The 23,409-nt window shown below is 40.6% G+C and overlaps 1 protein-coding gene across 3 annotated transcripts in view; it reads right to left on the bottom strand.

The window, feature by feature from the left end:
- Positions 1 to 1,317: 1,317 nt before the first annotated feature.
- LOC101613713 (zinc finger protein 585A-like) overlaps positions 1,318 to 23,409 on the bottom strand; it is a 31,080-nt gene continuing 8,988 nt past the window's right edge. For 2 of the 3 annotated variants that reach the window (XM_045149978.1, XM_045149979.1), the window contains exons 3-6: positions 17,612 to 17,738; positions 13,773 to 13,865; positions 5,916 to 6,013; positions 1,318 to 3,894 (exon numbers count right to left, since the gene is read on the bottom strand). In XM_045149978.1, the coding sequence (XP_045005913.1) occupies positions 1,552 to 3,894; positions 5,916 to 6,013; positions 13,773 to 13,865; positions 17,612 to 17,738 (2,661 nt within the window). In that variant the 3' untranslated portion in view covers positions 1,318 to 1,551. Of the gene's footprint in view, positions 3,895 to 5,915; positions 6,014 to 11,414; positions 11,465 to 13,772; positions 13,866 to 17,611; positions 17,739 to 23,409 lie in introns of those variants that run through there. The other variant, XM_045149980.1, reaches the window with a different exon arrangement.

Here is a 23,409-nt window from a genome sequence, read left to right as displayed (position 1 = left end):
AATTAAACAAACAAATAAACAAACAAAAAAGGGCAAACACTTAAGAAAACAGTTTTGTATGTAAGTCTTTCAAACATTTTGAGAACATGTACACACACAGAAAACTAATGAACATGAAGCACATAATAGAACAATCCATTTTAGTAGTGCAAAATTTTAGAAACTGATACTAGGTTATTGGATACTCAAGGGTAGGACCAGCAGTTGGCTGTGGTCATAAAATATAAGAGGTCTTTGTTGGGTAAAATTGTAGTGCACCTTGACAGTGGTGGATACACAGGGAATCCATGTATGTGGAATTAAACACACGGAGAGAAACACAATGGTGAAACCTGAATCGATCAATGTTCTTCTCTCAGTGTCACTATCCAGATGCTAGTTATGTATGTTATGCCCATACTCACTCTCTGTCTCTTTCTGTTTCTGTTTCAATAGGTAAATAAAATAGTAACAAGGGTGATTTAATGCCTTCTGGACAATGTGGCTGAATTTCTCTTTGATATTCCTCACATCTGTAGGATTTTTTTGGATGATACATTCTACATACTCTCAAGGCTTCTCACATGTATGATTCTTGTTATCAACAAGGTCCACCTTATGAATGAAAGTTTTCCCACATTGTGTATTAGTAGTTTCTCACCTGTATGAGTTCTCTGATGTTTATTGACTTGTGAATTATAGAAAGCATTAACACATTCTGTACATTCATAAGACTTTTCAATTGGATGGAATTTGATGATGTTCAAGGTGTGCCTTCCAGGAAAAGCTTTCATATATGGTATACAACCATAGGGCTTTTCACTGGCTTAACTTTTCAATGTGCTCAGTTGTCATTTCTAAGAAAGTATGACCACAATCTACATTCATGGCATTTCTCACCAGAATGACTTCTATGATGTTTAGTAAGTTGTTGCTTTTTTTCTTTTAAGTTTATTTGAGAACAAGAGACAGAGAGATAGAGGCAGATACATAGAGAATGGGTGTGCCAGGACCTCCAGCCACTGCAAACGAACTCTAGACGCATGTGCCCCCTGTGCATCTGGCTTACGAGGGTCCTGGGGAATTAAGCCTTGAACAAATGTCCTTAGGTTTCACAGGCAAGCGCCTAACTGCTAAGCCATCTCTCCAGCCCGTGAGTTGTTTCTTAAAGTAGAAAGATTTCCTGTATGTCATACATTCATAAGGCTTCTTGCCTGTATGCATTTTTCTCATACACAGTGAGTTCTAACCTGATGAAGAAAGCTTTCCTATATTCTATATATAGATGATTCTAGTCAGCTTCATATTGCTGGCAGAAAGCACCCAACCAAAAGTAGGTAATGAAAGAAAAGTTGTTTATTTTAGCTTACAGACTTGACGGGAAGCCCTATAATGACCAAGATCATCAGGAAAGTATGCCAAACACTCATAAGGGGAAGCAGGCTATAACACCCATAAATCCAGTCCCAAGAATACATACCTTGAGGTTTCACTTACCATATTGCCACCAAATGGGAACTTAGCATTCAGAACACATAACTATATGTGGGACACCTAGATTCAAAATGCCACTTAGGTGTTCTGACTTGTATGGGTTCTCAGGTGTTTGATAAGGTTTCCTTTGATGGTGAAAACTTTCCCACATTTACATTCATAGGGCTTCTCACCTGTATGAATTCTCTGATGTGTAGCAAGTTGACCCTTGTCGTAGAAAGCTTTACCACACTGCGTACATTCATATGGCTTCACACCTAAATGAATTCTTTGATGCTTCATAAGGTTTCCTTTGAGGATAAAAGCTTTCCCACATTCTGTACATTCATAGGGATTCTCACCTGTATGCATTGTTTGGTGTTTAATAAGGTATCCTTTGGTGGTGAATGCTTTTTCGCATTCTGTACATTTATAGCACTTCCCACGAGAATGATATCTGCAATGCCTCGTGAGTTGTTTCTTCCAGTAGAATGATTTCCCACATTGCAGACATTTGTGAGGCTTCTCACCTGTATGTATTCTCTCATGTGCACTAAGTTCTGACTTGATGTAGAAAGCTTTCCCACATTCTGCACACTTAAAAGGCTTCTCACCAGTATGAGTTCTGTGATGTATAGTGAGTTTTGACTTGTAATAGAAAGCTTTACCACATTGTGTACATTCATAACGCTTCTCACCAGTATGAACTATGTGATGTGTAGTGAGTTTTGACTTAGCACAGAAAACTTTACCACATATTGTACATTTAAAAGGTTTCTCATTCTCATGAATAGTGAGTGATGTTTTGCTAGTAAAAACTTTCCTGCATTCTGTACATCTATAGGGCTTCTCAGTTATATGAATTCTCTGATGATGAGTGAGGTGATCTTTGCAAACAAATGCTTTCCCACATTCTGTACATTCACAGGGCTTCTCATCTGCATGAATTCTGTGATGTGTAGCAAGTTGTCTCTTCTCGTAGAAAGCTTTACCACACTGTGTACATTCATGTGGCTTCACACCTAAATGAATTCTTTGATGCCTCATAAGGTTACCTTTGAAGGTGAAGGCTTTCCCACATTCTGCACATTCATAGGGCTTCAGACTTGTATGAATTCTCTGATGTGTAGCAAGTTGTGCCTTGTCATAGAAAGCTTTACCACACTGCATACATTCATGGGCCTTAACACCTAAATGAGATCTTTGATGCTTCATAAGGTTTCCTTTGAGGGTGAAAGCTTTCCCACATTCTGCACATTCATAGGGATTTTCACCTGTATGCATTATTTGGTTTTTAATAAGGTATTCTTTGGTGGTGAATGCTTTCTCACATTCTATACATTTATAGCACTTCCCAAGGGAATGATTTTTGCAATGTCTAGTGAGTTGTTTCTTCCAGTAGAATGATTTCCCACATTGCAGACATTTGTGAGGCTTCTCACCTGTATGTATTCTCTCATGTGCACTAAGTTCTGACTTGATGTAGAAAGCTTTCCCACATTCTGCACACTCAAAAGGCTTCTCACCAGTATGAGTTCTTTGATGCATAGCGAGTCTAAACTTGTAATAGAAAGCTTTACCACATTGTGTACATTCATAACGCTTCTCACCAGTATGAGTTATGTGATGTGTTGTGAGTTTTGACTTGTCACAGAAAACTTTACCACATAGTGTACATTCAAAAGGCTTCTCCCCCCTGTGAGCTCTCTCATGAATAGTAAGGGATGTTTTGCTAGTAAAGGTTTTCCCACATTCTGTACATCCATAGGGCTTCTCGGCCACATGAATTCTCTGATGATAAGCAAGGTGCTCCTTAGAAACAAAGGCTTTCCCACATTCTGTACATTCATAGGGCTTCTCACCAGTATGCGTTCTATGATGTCTTTTCAGATGACTTTTGCAGTAGAAAGATTTTGCACATTCATTACATTTGTAGGGTTTCTCACCTGTATGAATTCTCTCATGAACAGTGAGGTATGACTTACTACTGAAAGCTTTCCCACATTCTAAGCATCTATAGTGTTTCTCATCCATATGATTGAGATGCTCCTTACTAATTAATGTTTGGCCATATTCTGGAAATTCATGATGTTTCTCCCCAGAATGACACCCATTATGTCTAGTGAGCTCTTTCTTGTAGTAGAAAGATTTACCATATTCTGCACATCCGTAGTGCTTCTCACTTGTATGAGTTCTGTAAGGTGCATGGTGGTGGGAATTCAAGAACACTTCCCTGCATTCCTTACCCTCATATCCCATACTCTCTTGTCTGTGAACTCTTTGATGTTTCCTGAGTGTTGAGTGGTCATACAAACCCACTCTGAAGGTGTGAGACATCAGGTAACTTCTGTGGGGTGCCTCTTTGTAAGACTTCTTCAGATATACTTTATCTTCACAGTAGTTTGTCCCTTGGAAGGAATTCTGATGCACTTTTAGTTTAGTCTAGAAATAAAAGAACTTATTATATTTCTTATACTTAGCACATATTTCTTGATGTTTTCTGAGTTGATTGTTAGTACAATATTTCTCACTATCAACTTTTATCTCTCTTCTATATTGGCATTGTAATTTAGTTACTATTACATTCAATTGCTTGATTCTATATATGATCCATTTCATGAGCTGTAACATAATTGCCAGCCAGACAGTGAATGGATTTACTATAAATTTCATTAAACATTTCAGATGCCAATATGCTGTTTTGTTTAGAATGATATCCCTGGTCAAATATATTGAAATGGCTGAGGAAACAGTGCCATGCATTTTGATAAAGGTACATGCTCTCAAACTTGCTGACCCAAGATGAATTAACTAGCACCCAAATAGAGCTACTTGGCTACATTCAATGGGGTGAGCAGTCAGAAGCTCTTAGGTTAGGTAGACTGGTGTACATAGGAAGGAGCAAAAATAATAAAGGGAGACTGTCTCTTACTTTTCTTCTCTCCTTCCCCCTTCCCTCTCTCCCTCCCTTTCTTCCTTTTTGTTTTCTTCAAGGTAGGGTATCATTATAGCCCATGTTTACTTTGCCCAGGCTGGACTCAAGCTCACAGCAAACCTACCTCTGCCTCCCAAGTGCTGAGATTAAAGGCATGTGCCACAATCAGCTTGAAACCTCTTCTTAAGCAAAGTAGAAGAGGAGAATTTAAAGATATCCTCAGACATCCAAGTAACTGTGATGTCATGTCCATGTCCATATTCAGACACACACCAAATAAAATACAGTGACAAATACACATAAATAATAAAAAAAATATTGAAAATATAATTGTGAAATTTGATAAGTTTTTATGGAGCTTAAAAAGTTCAGTATATGTAAAAGGTTTGTAAGATACAATAACAAATTTTTAGGGTTTTTTTGTTTGTTTGTTTTTCAAGGGAGGGTCTCACTCTGGTCCATGCTGACCTATAATTAACTATGTAGTTTCAGATGGCCTCAAACTCACAGTGATCCTCCTACCTCTGCCTCCTGAGTGCTGGGATTAAAGGCGTGCACCACAACGCTCGACTTAGGGTTTTCTTTACTCCACATCTTTTCAGGCTAATTATGGAAAAATAAAATATTTTGACTCTTTCGTTTCAGCCGCTGCCATGTCATCCAGACTGAGGAAGAGCTGGAACCTTCAAGGCCATGTGAGCCATGGCCACATTGGCAAGCACCCAGAAGGCCAGGTAATGCTGGTGGGATATATCACCACAGGATCAATTTTGACAAATATCACCCAGGTTACTTTGGGAAAGTTGATATGAGGCATTACTGCTTAAAGAAGAATTAGAGGGCTGGAGAGATGGCTTAGCGGTTAAAGAAGAATTAGAGCTTCTGTCCCACTATCAACTTTGACAAACTGTGGACGTTTGTCAGGGAACAGATGAGGGTAAATGCTGCCAAAAACAAGACTGGAGTTGCCCCCATCACTGATGTTGTATGATCGGGCTACTACAAAGTTCTAGGGAAAGGAAAGCTCCATAAGCAACCTGTCATTGTGAAGGCCAAAGTTTTCAGCTTTATCAAATGATAGCAAGTGGTTAAAAGAAAAATTCTGGCATGTGTTTCTTTGACAAGTGAAAGTGTCATGTGCATGCAAGCACACAGATACATGTTTTGACCAGACATGGATGTTAATGTATCTTCTGAATGGTTCTCCCACTAATTTTTGGAGACAGGATCTCATATTGAACCAAGATTATGCCGTCTTCCTAGAGATGGGAATAGGGGTACATAATGAGATAACTGGATTTTTACATGAATATTGCAAAACCAAACTCAGGATCTCATGCTTGTGCAGAAAGCACTTTACTTACTGACTGAGTCATTTTCCCAGAACTTTGTTAAGATCTTTAGGAAACATTACTGAACATTATTCACTTATTATGTACAGATTTGAAATATGTTAAGAGCATATAAGAAAACTGTTAATATAAAATTAATAGAATAAAACATTGGGAAAGAAAATTTTTTTACTTACTTCAATCATTTTTTCATTTAGGGTCTTGCTGTTGGTGATTCCACTTTGCCATAAATGTCTCTTGTGATTTTCCTGGCTGGTGTCAATTGGGCCAGTCACTTAATGAACACCAAATGATATTAAAATATCATTATGTCTGTCATTTTTGTGGAATTCTATTGTAACAGTATACATTAATATTCTTAAAGAAATCATAAATATTGCAATGACATAACTGTATTTAGTCCTTTATAAATTACTAAATTTGTTGTTCACCAGGTTGAAACATGAAGGTAAACTAGTTACCTACTTCTCAGCTGTTGCTAAACAGTACCTTTCACATGTAGTTTTCTCAATTGCACCCCTTCATCCCCCCTTTTTTTGAGGTAGGGTTTCACTCTAGCCCAGGCTGAGCAGGAATTGACTCTGTAGTCTCAGGCTGGCCTCAAACTCACCACAATCCTCCTACCTCTGCCTCCAGAGTGCTGGAATTAAAGGCATACACCACCATGCCTGGCTTTGATTCTTTTCTTTATGGCACTAAAGACACAAATATCCTATATCCTATTTCACATGTAAAATGAAAAGATTTCCTTCAACTAAGTACTCTCAAGATGCAGGTAGGGATGGTGAGCTGCACAGAGGTTCCAGGGATGTTTCCCAGGGTAAGGGAGTGGAATGACTCATGAAGATGATTATGAATTATATAAAGCTAAAGTAATGTCTCTCATACCTGCCACTGCCCACAATATTTTTTTTGTGGTAAAACATTTTAAGGTTGTACTGTACAATTCTAGCATAATTATATAGTGTCCCTTTAGTAAGATTAAAACAAAAGGAATGTAAAACTGATACACCAACAGAACATATTGAAAAATTTACAGAACCATGAAAGTTCATGAATGTATGAGATGAATAATTAATGCAGGAAACATGAGCAAAAGAAAAAAAAAGTCAACTAGCATAATATTATCTACATTTGTTTGTATTGGTAACTATCAGGAAGAGACATTCCTCAGTTCTTCCCTTAATTAGTGCTGAATGCCTAGCTCATCAAGATCATGTTGTGGGGTTGGAGGGATGGCTTAAATGGTTGGGGCACTTTCCTGTGAAGCCTAAGTTCCTAGGTTTGATTCCCAAGTACCCACATGAGCCAGATGCACATTGTGGCGCATGCATCTGGAGTTTATTTGCAGTGGCTGGAGGCTGTGGCACACCCATTCATTCTATCTGCTTTCCCCCCCCCCATAAACAAATAAATAAGTAAATAAAATATTATGCTGTGATCAACAGAGTATATTCATTCATTTAAGGAACTTGATCATTTGAGAGGGAGAAAGGTTATGATGGAGAATGGAATTGCAAAGGTAAAGCAGTGTGTGGGGGGGAATTACCATGGCTCATTGTCTATAATTATGGAAGCTGTCAATAAAAAAAAAAGAAAAAGAAAAGAGAGAGAAAAAAAAAGGAAAACTTGCTCATGTGCATAAAACAAGCCACTGCTGCCTTGAACAGTGTGGTGGTTTGATTCAGGTGTCCCCCATAAACTTAGGTGTTCTGAATGCTACGTTCCCAGCTGATGGATATTTGGGAATTAATGACTCTTGGAAGGAGTGTATTGTTGGGGGTGGGCTAATGGGCTTTATAGCCAGTGTCCCCTTGCCTGTGTTTGGCACACCCTCCGGTTGCTGTGGTCTACCTTATGTTGGCCAGGGGGTGATGTCCACCCTCTGCTCATGCCATCGTTTTCCCCTGCCATTGTGGAGCTTCCCCTTGAGCCTGTAAGCCAAAATAAATCTCTTTTTCCCAGAAGCTGCTCTTGGTTGGTGATTTCTACCAGCAATGCGAACCGGACTGCAACAAACAGCTTTGTGATTTCTAGTTTACTCACTCTAGAGGCCACAAACTTTGTTCACAGATGAAAGGTACAAATCTGAACCTAAGGGTGTGCCCTAAGTATCAGATTGTGAAAAACTACATAGAAATAAGCTGAAAGAAGATTTAGATGCCAAACAATCTGTTCACTCTAAGTTTATTGCTACCATCTTCTGCAGTAATCTACAATCACCAGCTCTCACGTGTTACCATGGAGGGTGTTAAAATTAAACTCTCCAAAACTGAGCATGGTGGCACACGCTTTTAATCCCAGCATTCGGGAGGCATTTAATCCCAGCATTCAGGAGGCAGAGGTAGGAGGATCACCATGAGTTCAAGGCCACCCTGAGACTACATAGTGAATTCCAGGTCAGCCTGAGCTAGAGTGAAATCCTATCTTGAAAAGAAAAAAAAAATCATATTAAAATCTACTTTTTTGGACAATGAAACACTGTTTATTATTAGAAAATTTTCAGTGCCAGGGATGGGATACCTTCCAGTGAGTTGTTGGCCAGAGAGGTCCCTGAGGTCCCCAAAACATTATAGGCCATTGCCAAGGCCCTGGTTTCCCACCAGGAATAGATGGTAAGACCCTATTGCTGATTATTCCACATACTTGGTCTGCAAGGCCACTGAGAAATCCTGCTGGAACTGAGCTGATAACCTCCTCCATGTGACCAGCTGACAGAAAGCTGGAAGAAGCCATTCTGCATGCAGTTCAATGGGAGAGAGAGAAATCACTAGTGAAGATAATCAACAGTGGACACTGCAAGCCTTGTATTTGGCCAACCAGGCCAAATGAGCAAACAGGTACAATAGTGGCACGTCTGTCATGGTAGATTCCGACTGCCCTCTAATTGGCTGGAGGCCTGCTCCATGGAAGGGAATACATCCCTGATGCTGAAAACTTAAAACAGGGGTAAGCATGAGCCCTAGGGTGATGTGTAATGTCTGCTGCTGTTTGGCTAAATGTATATACTGTGCTTATCAAACTGCCCAGTAAGCACTTCTCTTAATGTTCATACACTTATATTAATGCTACTCTCACTTTTGGTAGAGAATCTTCTCTTTTCAGATGGCAGTGACCTTGGAATCATGGTGCTGGAAAGAAGTGACTGGAGTACTGAATAACATCTCGATCACACCTTCCAAGGCTCAGGGTCTAATGTAGAAGAGGTGGCAGAAAGAATGTAAGAGCAAAAGGAAGGGTAGGACTCTTTACAATGTGCTCCCCCAGACACAAAATGGCCTGGATATCCATGACCTCACAGTGCCTGACACTACCTACACAAGACCATCATAATAGGAGGAAAAGATCATGACATCAACATAAAAGAGAGACTGATTGAGAGGGGAAGGGGATATGATGGAGAATGGAGTTTCAAAGGGGAAAGTTGGGGGAGGGAGGGCATTACCATAGGATATTGTTTACAATCATAGAAGTTGTTAATAAAAAAAAAATTGAAAAGAGAAAAAAAAGATCTCTGTTGTTTCATTATGTCAGGGGTTCTATATCTGATCCTGATAAGTTTCCATGGATGCCTCTTGTGGCCATCTCCCACACAAAAACCCTGTCAGTGTGAATTCCAGTTCTGCCTGGACTAGAGTGAAACCCTACCTTGAAAAACAAAACAAAAAAACAAACAAAAAAGAAAGAAGGACACACAGCCTTTGGGGGTAACCAACTGTTCTCAGATTAGATAAAAGAGTCTCAGTGTGGAAGAACTTATATTTGGTACTGGAAACCAAGCCATATTCCCAAGGATAGGAAACCAAGGCTGAGAGAGAACCTCCATTGCTCTTTGGCTAAGAGTAGGCATCCACATCAAGTCTCTCTAATAACTATGTTCATCCCCTTTAATCCAAGCTACTCTCCCTTTTGGTTACAGAATTTGTTCTATGGAACAGATGGGGAGGTCCAGGATACATCAATACATCAAGAATAGACAGCCAGCTGCCTACCATAAGACTGGTCACCTCCGCCACATCTGCTCAGGCCCAGGAGTACTGCAGAGGAAGGAGTAACATGAGTACTGCTCTCATGGCTCTCCAGAAAACCAGTTCCAGGGAAATGGTGACAGACACTGTGGTCACGCAAACCCCATTAAAACAGAAACCCAGGCTATAGAGAACTCAACCCAAATCACCCACCAAGGGTCAGGGGACATAGTAGAATGGGCAGAAAGTGTCGGGCATTCCTAAACACGGGCTGGGACTGTGAGAAAGCTGGCCTGGGCTGTTGCACATGGCTGGGGACCTTGGGCTGTGGGGTTGCAGCCGGCCTTATTGTGGGGAACCCACTCTGGCGCTGGCCCTCCCCTCCCTTCTCACGAGGTCGTAGTGTGCCTCATCTTCGCCCAGAGGAAATGTGACCAGTGACCAGTGGGCCCTGCCCCCAATCCCAAAGCACCTGAGCATTCCATAGTCTAAGGTTCCACCCCCTTGTCCCCATTGCAGACCTTGTGGCCAGCTGCCCAAGAGACCCTTATATGGTAGTAAACAGTCTCCCTGCTGCTGTAGCCATGCAATATGTGGCTGAAAGTAGCTTTTCCCACTGATTCTGCTTTCACCCTTGCAACTTCTCCCTCACAACTTCTGCCTTCCAACACCAGCCAATTAGATAGCAACCCATAAACCTATGTATCCAATCACGTTATAGTCTGTATGTGCCTTTTCAACCTTTCCCAAGTGTTTATAAACCTACTCCCCTTTTAAATAAATGAGACAAAGCACTATCCATCAGACTGCCTCCCGGGCGGTTCATTGCTTTCACACTCACCCTGCTCCCCCAACTCCTCCTGTGCCTGGGACGTTGGTGGCCAATGACCCCCCTCAGGCATAGCAAGAGCCCTCAGGAAAGCTTCCAAGAGGCTTAGGGTGGGTGAGATTAGCCTAAGGCACTGTCACTCCTTCCCCCTGCCAGAGACTGAGGCCTTTAGGCCCCCACAATGAATACCAATCACCCCACCGAGGAAGACTCTAAGCAGAGTGGTTGCAGGAGACAGCAAATATAACAGCATAACATTTTATTTAAAAAAAAAATCAATAAACAAAAGAATATTGGGGTTGGAGAGATGGCTTAGTGGTTAAGGCACTTGCCTGTAAAGCCTAAGGAGTCATGTTTGACTCTCCAGGTCCCACACAAGCCAAACCCACAGTGAGGCAAGTGCACCAGGGCGCACATGCACATAAGGGGGTGCACACATCTGGAGTTCAATCACAGTGGCTGGAGGCACCAGTGCAACCATTCTCTATCTCTTTCACGCTTGCATTAAAAAAAAAACCAAAAAGCCGGGCATGCTGGAGCACGCCTTTAATCCCAGCACTCGGGAGGCAGAGGTAGGAGGATCACCGTGAGTTCAAGGCTACTCTGAGACTACATAGTGAATTCCAGGTCAGCCTGGGCTACAGCAAGACCCTACCTTGAAAAAGAAACAAAACAAAACAAAACAAAACAAAACAAAAAAGAATATTGGATCTTTCAAAAAAAAAAAAAAAAAAAAAAGTAAAGGAAGAGGAAAAAAGCACCATGTATTTTTCCTGTGGTCATGAATGTTTGGACATTTTGTCTTGACATTGTGCTTGGGGCTTTGGCCGTGCTTATATCTCAAAGATGAACTGTGAGATTTTTACAATGTTTCTTACTTTTCTCTCTGCAGTGCCTTTTTGATTTTCTCCTTTGTAGTGGTCCTTAGCTGGAAAATAGTCAATGCAAAGTTCAACTACAATAACAGTGAGTTTACTTTACACCTTTCTAAAATAAAACCAAATATATTTTTCTTCTCCTTACAATAAACCTTCTTATGGCTCTTATCTGACCATGATACAGTACACCAGTGCTTCATTTTGCTATCACTGAATGCAAGTGCTATAAAAGAAGATGCACTTGTGTGCACTGGTATGACCACAAAGAAAAAGACAATTGCTAATAAGGTCATGAAAGAGCATGTATGGAAGAATATGATGAAAAGGGAATAATAGAGCTAAACAACAAAAAGCCAGTATTAGTACAGGAGAGAAGTCTCAGTGTTCAAAGGCATGTAACTACAAACATGACAGCCTGGGTTTAATTACCTGGTACCTATGTAAAGCAAGATGCAAAAAGTGGCACATCCATCTGGAGTTCATTTAAAGCAGCTGGAGGCCCTAGCTTGCCTAATTTCCCTCTCTCTCAAAAATAAAAATGGTGGCACATGCCCTTAATCCCAGCACTTGGGAGGCAGAGTTAGGAGGATTGCCATGAGTTTGAGGTCACCCTGAGAATACTGAGTGAATTCCAGGTCAGCTTGGGCTAAAGTGAGTCCCTACTTTGAAAACCCACCAAAAAACAAAAACAAAACAAAACAAAAATCTCAAAACAGGGCTGGAGGGATGGCTTAGCAGTTAAGGAACTTGCCTGCAAAGCCAAAGGACTCAGGATTGATCCCCTAGGACCCACATAAGCCAGGTGCACAAGGTGGCATACCCTGGCATGTTCATTCTCTCTCAAATAAATAAATAAAAACTTAACAACTTAAAAACAGCTGGATGCACCTACCTTTAATCCCATCACCTAAGAGGCAGAGGTAGGAGGATTGCTATAAGTTCAAGGCCACCTTGAGACTACTTAACCAATTCCAGGTCAGTTTGGGCTAGAGACCCTACCTCGAAAAACAAACAAATAAAAAGCTTCTAAACAGCTGGATGTAGGCCCCAGAATATGGGAGGTATGGCAGTAGGATCAAGCATTCAAGGTGAGTCTCAGTTACATACCAAGTTTGAGGTCATGTCACACTACATAAAAGACTGCTTCAAGAAACCAAAAAGTCAGACATTGAGTAAAGGAAGGGTGGGAATAGAGTTAATTAAAAATCTAAGTGTAAACCGGGCGTGGTGGCGCACGCCTTTAATCCCAGCACTCAGGAGGCAGAGATAGGAAGATCGCCGTGAGTTCGAGGCCACCCTGAGACTCCATAGTGAATTCCAGGTCAGCCTGGGCTAGAGTGAGACCCTACCTCGAAAACAAAACAAAACAAAACAAAACAAAAATCTATGTGTATATGTAAAAAAAAAAAAAAAAAAAAAAACTTCTAAGTTTATATGAATAAGTTTATGGAAACCTACTTACACTCTTTCAGACCCAAAATTGCGTTGATATCCATGACCTCGCAGTGCCTGGCACTACCTACACAGGACCAGTACAATAGTAAGAAATGATGATGAGGGCTGGAGAGATTGGCTTAGCGGTTAAGCGCTTGCCTGTGAAGCCTAAGGACCCCGGTTCGAGGCTCGGTTCCCCAGGTCCCACGTTAGCCAGACGCACAAGGGGGCACACGCGTCTGGAGTTCGTTTGCAGTGGCTGGAGGCCCTGGCGCGCCCATTCTCTCTCTCTCTCTCTCTCTGCCTCTTCCTCTGTCACTCTCAAATAAATAAATAAAAACAAAAAACAAAAAACAAAAAAAAAGAAATGATGATGATATCAAAATAAAAGTGACTGATTGAGAGAGGAGGAGATATGATGGAGAGTGGAGTTGTGAAGGACAAAGCAGAGGAGGGAATTATGGTTTATTGTCCATAATTATGGAAGTTGTCAAGAATAAAAAGTATAAAGATTACAAAAAAAAAAAGAAACCAAGAAGAAATTTTCTAAGAAGTTTTCTATGTGAATTGAATCAAATTAAGCAGAAAACAAAAAAGGTTGACATGAATAACCCTATCCTAAAACTATAGAAATGAAGTGTCTGATGTACAAGAATATCTGTCTCAAGGACAAGGTTTGGATAAAAGTTGTTGAAAACAGTGCTGGGCCTAGCTGTTAAGGTGCTTATGTGCAAAGCCAAAAGACCCAAGTTTGATTCCCCAGGCCCTATGTGAGCCAAATGTACAAGGGGGTATATGCGTCTGGAGTTAATTTGCAGGGCTAGAAGCCCTGGCACACCTATTCTGTCTCTATAAATATAAAAAATAAAAATAAAAAGTTGTTGAAGATAGATGAATATGACCTCTGTTGGTCAATATACATACACTGGCCATTGAGGCTCCAGATTGAGGCTTTTGATACATTCCATTGTCCATGCTCCAACTTGAAGATTAACTCAGGCTTTGTCATGCAGTGCCCTGTGAGAAATAATATACAAATTATGTCACAGTGCAAAGTGAGGTTTACAATGATGAAGGAGCCAGGCATGATGGCAAACGCCTTTAATCCCAGCACTTGGGAGGCAGAAATAGGAGGATCTCTGTGAATACAAGGCCAGCCTAAGAATACATAGGCAATTTCAGGTCAGCTTGGGCTAGAGAAAAAAGAATGATGGAAGATAGCAGCTACAATTCAGGACCTGAGCTATGGTCAGTGAATCAAGATACTTTCATTATACAAATGTTATACTTACATTTACTTTTATTTTTATTTTTTTGAGATAGGGTCTCATTATCTAGCCCAGGCTGACCTGGAATTAACTATGTAGTTTCAGGGTGGCCTCAAACTCACTTTGATCCTTCTGCCTCTGCCTCCAAAATGCTAGGATTAAAGGTGTGTGACACCATGTCCAGCTACACTTACATTCTTTACTGCCTAGAATATAACTTGCAAGTGACATTAAATTGCATTATAGCAGCCTATTGGGGGGAAAGTCATCAGCAGTATTAATCAGCAGTTGGCCCTGCACATTGTGCAACTGTCCAGTGAAGTCAAATATACCAACTGGTATGAAGGTGGTATGTCTATGTATATGGAAGAAACCAACTACTCTGTGATTAGATGTGAGGACTAATCCAGGGGAAAGAGGTCCTTCCTGGTACTGAAAAACTAATCAAAAACCTATGGCTAGTGAGATCATAAGCCCTAGTGTGGAAGCTACTACTGTTGTTTGGCTAAACAGATGGATATACTGTAGCCACCAAAATATCCTCTAAATATTTACATGTATGTACACATATTAATGATACTCTTTATTTTTGTTTAAAAAGCTTCTATTTTCAGATGGTGGGGTGAATCAAAACTCACCAAAGTGCTTAGACAAAGTGACACTGGGGCTGAAGAGATGGCTTAGTGATTAAGGCACTTGCCTGCGAAGCCTAAGGACCCATGTTAGACTGTCCAGATCCCACATAAGCCAGACACACAAGGTGATGCAAACACGCAAGGTCGCACATATATACAAGGTGGTGCATGTGTCTGGAGTTCGAATGCAGTGGCTGGAGGCCCTGGTGTACCAATTCTCTGTCTGTGTGTCATAAAATAATAATAACAAAAAAGAGGTGACAGTGATAGGCATAGCACTAAGTGATACACTCTATCACACATTCCAAGCCTCAGGGACTATAGCAGAAGAGGTAACAGAAAGAATGTAAGAGCAAAGAAAGTGGAGGGGGGTTGTGAGGATTAAATTCTGTTGTCAATTTAATCAGATTAGGAAATCAAAAAAATTCCTCTTGGGCAAGTGTCTGAGGTTACTTCCAGGAAGGATTAACTGAAGAAGGAAGTCCTTTCTTCAGAGGGGGTCCTTTTCTTAGAGAGGGCTTCCATATAAGGAAGCAGAGAGGACACAGTTCTTTTTTTTTTTTTTTTTGGACTGCTTCTGCAACTTCCTTGTGAGGGCCTTTTACCTCTTTGCCCCTCACTATTCACTTGCACACATACTTCTATCATATTCTGCTATCCTTCAGAGGCATTGGAACCAAGTTTCTTCAGCCTTTTAACATGGACTGAAGACAAGCTGATCTCCAGAAACCTTCCATGCCTTCAGTGCTGGATTGGGACTTCTGAGTCATCCAGCCACAAGGATGCTCCCGGGTTCTTTGAATCTCAAGCCTACAGACAACCATTGTTGGACTGCCATAAGCGAGTCTAATAAATTACCCTTTTAGTACAAATGCATTCTATTGGTTCTGCTCCTCTAAAGAACACTGACTAATACAAGGGCTTTGCAATACTGTCTTCCAGACACAAAGTGGCCAAGTTACTCAAGGTCACAGTTCAAGACCAGCATAATAGGAGAGAACAAAAATGATGACATCAAAATAAGAGACAAGTTGAAAAGAAGGGATTCAGTGGTGGGGGTAAAGGAAGGTGGTAGAAGAGGATTATGATTATGGTACATTATCAATATGTATAGAAGTTGTCAATACAAAGTTAAAAATGAATAAGAAAATAAATGCAACCAGGCATGGTAGCCCATGTCTTTAATCCCAGCACTTGGGAGGCAGAGGCAGGAGGATCTCTGTGAGTTTGAGGCCACCCTGAGACTACACAGTAAGTTCCAGGTCAGCCTGAGCTAGAGTGAGACTCTACCTCGAAAAACAACAAAGTCAAAGGACCCAGGTTTGATTTCCCTAGTATCCACATAAAGCCAGATGCACAATGTTACACATGCATCTGGAGTTCATTTGTAGTGGTTAAAGGCCCTGGTGCAAACATTCTTTCACTCTGCCCTCTAATCCTCACTCTTAAATAAATAATAATTAAAATATTTATACCCTTATAGTAACACTACTCTCACTTTGGGTAGAGAATCTTCTCTTTTCAGGTGGCAGTGACCTTGGGATGACTCAGAAGGTATCATAGTGCTGGAAAGAAGTGACTGGAGTTCTGAGTAACATCTCGATCATACCTTCCAAGGCTCATGGTCTAATGTGGAAGAGGTGGCGGAAAGAATGTAAGAGCCAAAGGAAGGGTAGGACTCCTTACAATGTGCTCCCTCCAGACATAAAATGGCCTGGATATCCATGACTTCACAGTGCCTGACACTACCTACACAAGACCATCATAAGAGGAGGCAAAGATCATGACATCAAAATAAAAGAGACTGAGATGGGGAGGGGATATGATGGAGAATGGAATTGCAAAGGGAAAAGTGTGTGTGGGGGTATTACCATGGCATACTTTTTCTAATCATGGAAAATGTTAATAAAAATTGAGAAAAATAAAAATAACTTTGGGCTGCGTATGGTGGAGCACACCTTTAATCTTAGCACTCAGGAAGCTGAGGTAGGAGGACTGCAGCGACTTCTAGGCCAGCCTGGAGCTACAAAGTGAGTTCTAGGTCAGCCTGGGCTACAGGGAGACTCTCATTCAAAAAAGATCAAAACTTGCAGGGTATAGTGATGCATGCCTTTACTCCCTGCTCTGAAGACAAAGCCAGGAGGATTGCCATGAGTTCGAGGCCACCCTGAGGCTACATAATGAATTCCAGGGCTCCCTGGGTCAGAGTGAAACCCAACTTCGCAAAACAAACAAAGAAAGAACAAAAGTGAATAAAAAAATTAAAACCTTGGAAGAGTCCTGGAGAGATGGTTTAGCAGTTAAGGCACTTGCCTGTGAAGTCTAAGGACCCATGTTTGACTTTCCAGACCCCACATAAGCCAGACGTACACAGGTGAGGTAAGCACAAGACCACACATGCCCACTAGGTGTCACAAACCTCTGGAGTTCAGTTGCAGTGGCTGAGGCCCTGGCGTGCCATTCTCTCTCAAAAAACAAACAAACAAACAACAACAACAACAACAAACCTTGGAAGAAACAATTACTACCTGAACTCAGCAAAGCCACACTGTTCTCCATAAACATGTGCCATTAACACCTGTGAGTTAAAATTTAACATAGGGGCTGGACAGATGGCTCAGCAGTAAGGCCTTGTCTGCAAAGCCTAAGGACCTGGGTTCGATTCCTCAGTATCCATATTATGTCAGATACACAAGTTGGCTCAGGCATTTGGAGTTGATTTGCAGTTTCCAGAAGTACTGCTGCACCCATATATGTATATGTATATAATATAGTTAGTATTAAAAGTTAACACTGATTCATATACTCATCAACCAAAAAGAAAGTAATTGCTATGAGAGGTACAGGGAGTTAGACTCACCCAAGAACACCAGGTTGCTATAGTTCTCCAGCATCACATCCCTGTAGAGGGTCCTCTGGGCAGCATCCAGCTCCTGCCACTCCTCCCTGGTGAAGTCCACAGACACGTCATCAAATGATACGGATCCCTGAAATGACACAGTTCTTTTCAACCCAAGTCCTCAGCCTTGGGAACACATGGTCAGAGGTTATCCCACTCTGTGGGTATTACCAGTGTCCCACAGGTTTCACTTGATTTGTAGCATGGGAGAAAGAAGTCAATATATATATATTACCTGAATTAATATAGGAATTCAAGAAAATGTGATCAAAATTTTCCAATGGATAACAACACAAACAAAATCTGTAGCCCATTCTCACCACAGTACTCTATAGGCTGAAAGTGGAGGATACCCAGGAGTTGGAAGCCAGCTTGAATACATAGTGAGTTCCAGGCCAACCTGAGCTACATAGTGAAACTCTTTCTCACATAAATAAATAAACAATTAAATGAATGAATAAAATAATAAATAATTAGAATAGTTGTCAGGCATGGTGGCTCAAGCTAATCACTGCAGAAAAATCTTGGCAGGAAGTAGGGCCATTCCCTCTCCCAGCCCAGGGGTACCTGGACATCCTGATAAGACAGGCTCATAGCCCTGTGACCTCTGGCCAGTTGCCTAGTAAACTCCTTATATGGTATCAGCCAGCAGCCTTCACACAGCCCACCCCTTGTGTCCCGTACCCCATATCTCTTCTCACCACTACATATTCTGACTCCCTATGTGCTGGAATGAATGTTCCCTATATGCCAACTAGGTATTGGCAAGCAACCTTTGAATCAACCAATCCCCTTAGGACCCTCTTTCTGCTTTCTCTCTCAAATGCTTATAAAAACTCAGTCCCCTGACAAATAAACAAGCTGTTCTCTAAAGCTGTCTCTGAGGTGTTTCTTCCTGTTGCACTCACAGCTGCTCAAGACCCTGCTCCACAGTTGCCTGGATACCTATGGGGAGCCAGTGTACAATGGCCTCCTGAGGAATCAGGGACCCCACAGAGTGAGACCCTACTTCAAAAAACCAAACCAAACCAAAAAAAAAAAAAAAAAAAAAAAAAAAACCCCACCAAATCCAATTAAAAATAATTTTAGATATAGGGATAGACATCATTCCTTCATTAATTCTGCCCACTGTTAACAATATGTTCAGCAGTTCTATGGCACAAATCCTATATCATCCTCAACTGTTAAAAATCACAGAGAGCCGGGCATGGTGGCGAACGCCTTTAATCCCAGCGCTTGGGAGGCAGAGGTAGGAGGATCACCATGAGTTCGAGGAGACCCTGAGACTACATAGTGAATTCCAGGTCAGCCTAGGCTAGAGTGAAACCAAACGCTACCTTGAAAAAACAAACAAACAAACAAAAATCACAGAGAGGGGCTGGAGAGATCTCTTAGAGGTCAAGACTATTATCTGGGAAGACTAAGGACCCAGATTTGATTCCCCAGAACCCATGTAAGCCAGATGCACATGATGTCACATATTTCCTTCTGCAGCAGATTGGCCTCAAACTCTTAATCCTCCTGCTTCTGCTACTTGAATATTGGGATTCCAGGTATTCAACTACCATTCTTGGCATGAATTTTACCCTTTTGTTATCATATGCCACATCTTTGTTGTTTTGAAAGTTGTTTGAGGTTACTAAATGGATTATAATAGACATCTTTGATCTACCAAAATTCACATGGAGGTAACAGTACAGTATTTCAAAAACCATATTTTATTTATTTGACAGAGAAAAAGGAGGGAGGGAGGGAAGAGAGAGAGAGATAGAGTGATAGATAGATAGATAGATAGATAGATAGATAGATAGATAGATAGATAGAGAGAGAATGGGTACACCAGGTCCTCAGGCCACTGCAAACAACTTCAGATGCATGTGCCCCCATGTGCATCTAGCTTACATGAGTCCTGGGAAATCAAACTGGGATCCTTTGGCTTTGCAGGCAAATGCCTTAACTGCTAAGCCATCTCTTCAGCCCCTAATATAGTATTTTTAATGAACAGAAGATGTCAAAAGATTAATGAACATCCTTCTATCCTTTGTATTGCTGGCATGAATTTTATAGCTATGCTTTATAAACACCCAGAACATAGAATTTGCTCAAAGTATTCATAGAGCTTTATGGAAATCATATTAAAAACATGATCTCACCGATGCCTCTAGTCCCAGCACTCTGTCACCCAATGAAGAATTGCTCAGAGTTTGAAGCCAATATGTACTTCAGAGAGAGTTTTAGGCCAGCTTGTGCACAAAGACACTGTTCCAAAAAATTTAAAAACCCAAATATACAAAAAAATGCAGGCTACCGGTTAAGATGGTGGCATAGGAACCATGCCAAAGCAGCCTAGGGGAGAAAAAGTCAAAGAAAACCCAGCACAATACACACTTTTACTAAAAAGTGAGGTGTATTAGAAATTAAAACAGCAGGAGAGAAGTAGGAGAGATCCGGGGCATCCAGAGACCACACAGGCAGGCCAAAGCAGCTCTGGCAGTGGCAGCTTCAGCAGCAGCAGCAGTTCTAGCAGCGGTGGTGCTGGTCTGCAGGGCCACAGTTGCCAGGCTCGGTTTGCACTGCAGAAAAAGCCAGTGCCCAGCTCCAGAGAACAGAACAGCGGCCCAGTGACCCAGCCAGCCAACTTGTCAGAGACAAAAATCATCTAAAAGGCAACTGGGATTGCACCAGAGAAGGGTCTCACTTGGTCACAAGCTGACTTGGAACCCTCAACAGACCAGAAATCTTAACTTCTTTGTTGATAGAGGACCTGGTTGTTATAATACCTACTCTTGCATAAATACTTGGTGCTGTTTTTGATTGTGTACATTGTCTAGTTAAATTTGAGAATCTATCTGTATTTTGTTCCATTCAGCCTACTTGAATACTCCCATAGCAGGCAAACTCAACCCCTAGGAACACTTTTGTAGATACTTTGAGAGTGTTCAGAGCCACACCTAATATCTTAATCTCCTACCCTGAAGATATACTATAACATCAGATCAGTGGATACAGCTAAGAATACCCAGCTAACTAGAAAAATCCAAGCATTAACTTACTCCAAGATGCAAAAATATATACATTATAAAACAAGAAACACCAAAAATCAAGACAATATAAACCCACCAAAAAGTATTAATGCATCAGAAATGACCTCCAGTGAGAACGAGATAGAGGAAATGCCTAAGAAAGATTTCAAAAGAATGATTATAAATATGTTCAAAGAAGTCAAAGAAGAAATCAAAGGAATGAAAGAGGAAATCAAAGGAATTAAAGAAGACACAGAACACCAATTTAATGAAATAAAGAAGTCAATACAATACATAAATAAGGAAATAGAAATAATAAAGAAAAACCAGTCAGAATTACTAGCAATGAAGAACACAATTAATGAAATAAAAAACTGTAGAAAATCTCACCAGTAGAATGGATGAAGGAGAGGACAGAATATCTAAGCTAGAAGACCAGGTGGCAGATCTAATACAGTCCAACAAAGAGAAAGACAAACTAATAGGAAAGTATGAATGGGAATTTCAGGATATGGGGGACACTACGAAAAGATCAAACATAAGAATTCAGGGGGCTGGAGAGATGGCTTAGCGGTTAAATGCTTGCCTGTGAAGCCTAAGGACCCCGGTTCGAGGCTCAATTCCCCAGGACCCATGTTAGCCAGATGCACAAGGGGTGCATGTGTCTGGAGTCCGTTTGCAGTGGCTGGCGTGCCCATTCTCTCTCTCTCTGCCTCTTTCTCTCTGTCTGTCTGTCACTCTCAAATAAATAAAATAAAAAAATAAAATAGAAAAGAATTCAGGGCATAGTAGAAGGAGAAGAATTTCACTCCAAAGGCAAAGTAGGCGTCCTCAACAAAATCATAGAAGAAAACTTCCCCAAAATTGGGAAAGAGGTGCCAATGCAGATACAGGAAGCCTTTAGAACACCAGCCAGACAAAACCTGGAAAGAACCTCTCCTAGCCATATTATAATCAAACTACCAAACACACAATCCAAAGAAAAAATATTGAAAGCAGTTAAGAGAGAAAAATCAAGATACCTACAAAGGCAAGCCCATCAGGATTACAGCAGATTACTCAACACAAGCTTTAAAATCAGAATGGTGTGGAGTGATGTATTCCAAGTCTTGAAAGATAATAACTGTCAACCAAGGTTACTTTATCCTGCAAAGCTATCCATTCAAATAGATGGAGAAATAAGGACATTCCATGACAAAAGCAGGCTAAAGGAGTATTTGAAGACAAAACCAGCTCTACAGAAAATATATGAAAGAATCCTCCATGCTGAAGAGAAGGAAAAACACACATATAAGGAACCTGGAGAAAACAAACAATACTCAAATACTAGTTAACACAAGAGAGCAAAGGTAAAACTGGAACTACAAAAAAAAAAAAAAAAAAAAAGGCAAACATAAATACACACCTTTCAATAATATCTCTTAATATCAACGGCCTCAATGCCCCAACCCAAAGACATAGGTTTGCAGACTGGGTTAAAAAGCAGGATCCTACAATTTTTTGTCTCCAAGAAACTCACCTTTCTACAAAGGATGGACATTATCTTAGAGTGAAAGGTTGGAAAATGGTGTTTCAAGCAAATGGGCCTAGAAAAAAAACAGGGGTTGCTACCTATTATCTGACAAGGTAGACTTCAGTCCAACGTTAGTCAACAAAGATAAGGAAGGTCACTTTATATTGATTAAGGGCACACTCCAACAGGAGGACATTACAATCCTAAACATATTTGCACCTAACATGGGGGCTCCCAAGTTCATCAAACAAAGACTGTTAATACTAAGGTCACAGATAATGCCAAACACAGTGGGGGTGGGTGACTTTAACACCCCACTCTCATCAATTGACAGGTCATCCCGGGGAAAAAAATAAACAGAGAAGCATCTGGACTAAATGAGGTCATAAAAGGAATGGACCTAAAAGATATATACAGGACATTTCATGCCAAACCCCAAACCATCAGACGGGAAGAAATAATAAAGATTAGGGCAGAAATTAATGAAATAGAAACAACAACAACAAAAATCCAAAGAATCAATGAAACAAAGAGTTGGTGCTTAGATAGGATAAACAAGATTGATAAACCCTTAGCAAATCTGACCAAAAGAAAGAGAGAAGAGATACAAATTAATAAAATTAGAGGTGAAAAAGGCAACATCACAATAGATACCAGAGAAATTCAAAATATCATAGGGACATACTATAAAAACATATACTCCACTAAGCATGAAAATCTGAAAGAAATGGATGATTTCCTTGATTTATATGACCTACCTAAAATAAATCAAGATGAGATTAATAAGTTAAATAGACCTATAATAAGTATGGAGAACCAAGCAGTCATCAAAAATCTCCCAAATAAAAAATGTCCATGCCCAGATGGATTCACTGCTGAATTTTACCAGACCTTCAGGGAAGAACTAACACCATTGCCTCTTAAGCTTTTCCATAAAATAGAAAAAGAAGGAATCCTACCAAACTCTTTCTATGAAGCCAGCATCACCCTGATACCAAAACCAGGCAAAGATAGAACAAAAAAAGAAAATTACAGACCAATTTCCCACATGAACATAGATGCAAAAATTCTCAACAAAATATTGGCAAACAGAATAGAAGAATATATTGGCAAACAGAATACAAGAATATATCAGAAAGATCATTCACCTGGACCAAGTAGGCTTTATACCAGAGATGCAGGGATGGTTCAACATACACAAATCAATAAATGTAATACATTAT

The sequence above is a fragment of the Jaculus jaculus genome, chromosome 5, assembly GCF_020740685.1.
Source record: "Jaculus jaculus isolate mJacJac1 chromosome 5, mJacJac1.mat.Y.cur, whole genome shotgun sequence".
Taxonomy (NCBI): domain Eukaryota; kingdom Metazoa; phylum Chordata; class Mammalia; order Rodentia; family Dipodidae; genus Jaculus; species Jaculus jaculus.
The sequence above is the reverse complement of the archived record's forward strand: the minus strand, read 5'-3'. Positions and strand labels throughout refer to the sequence as shown.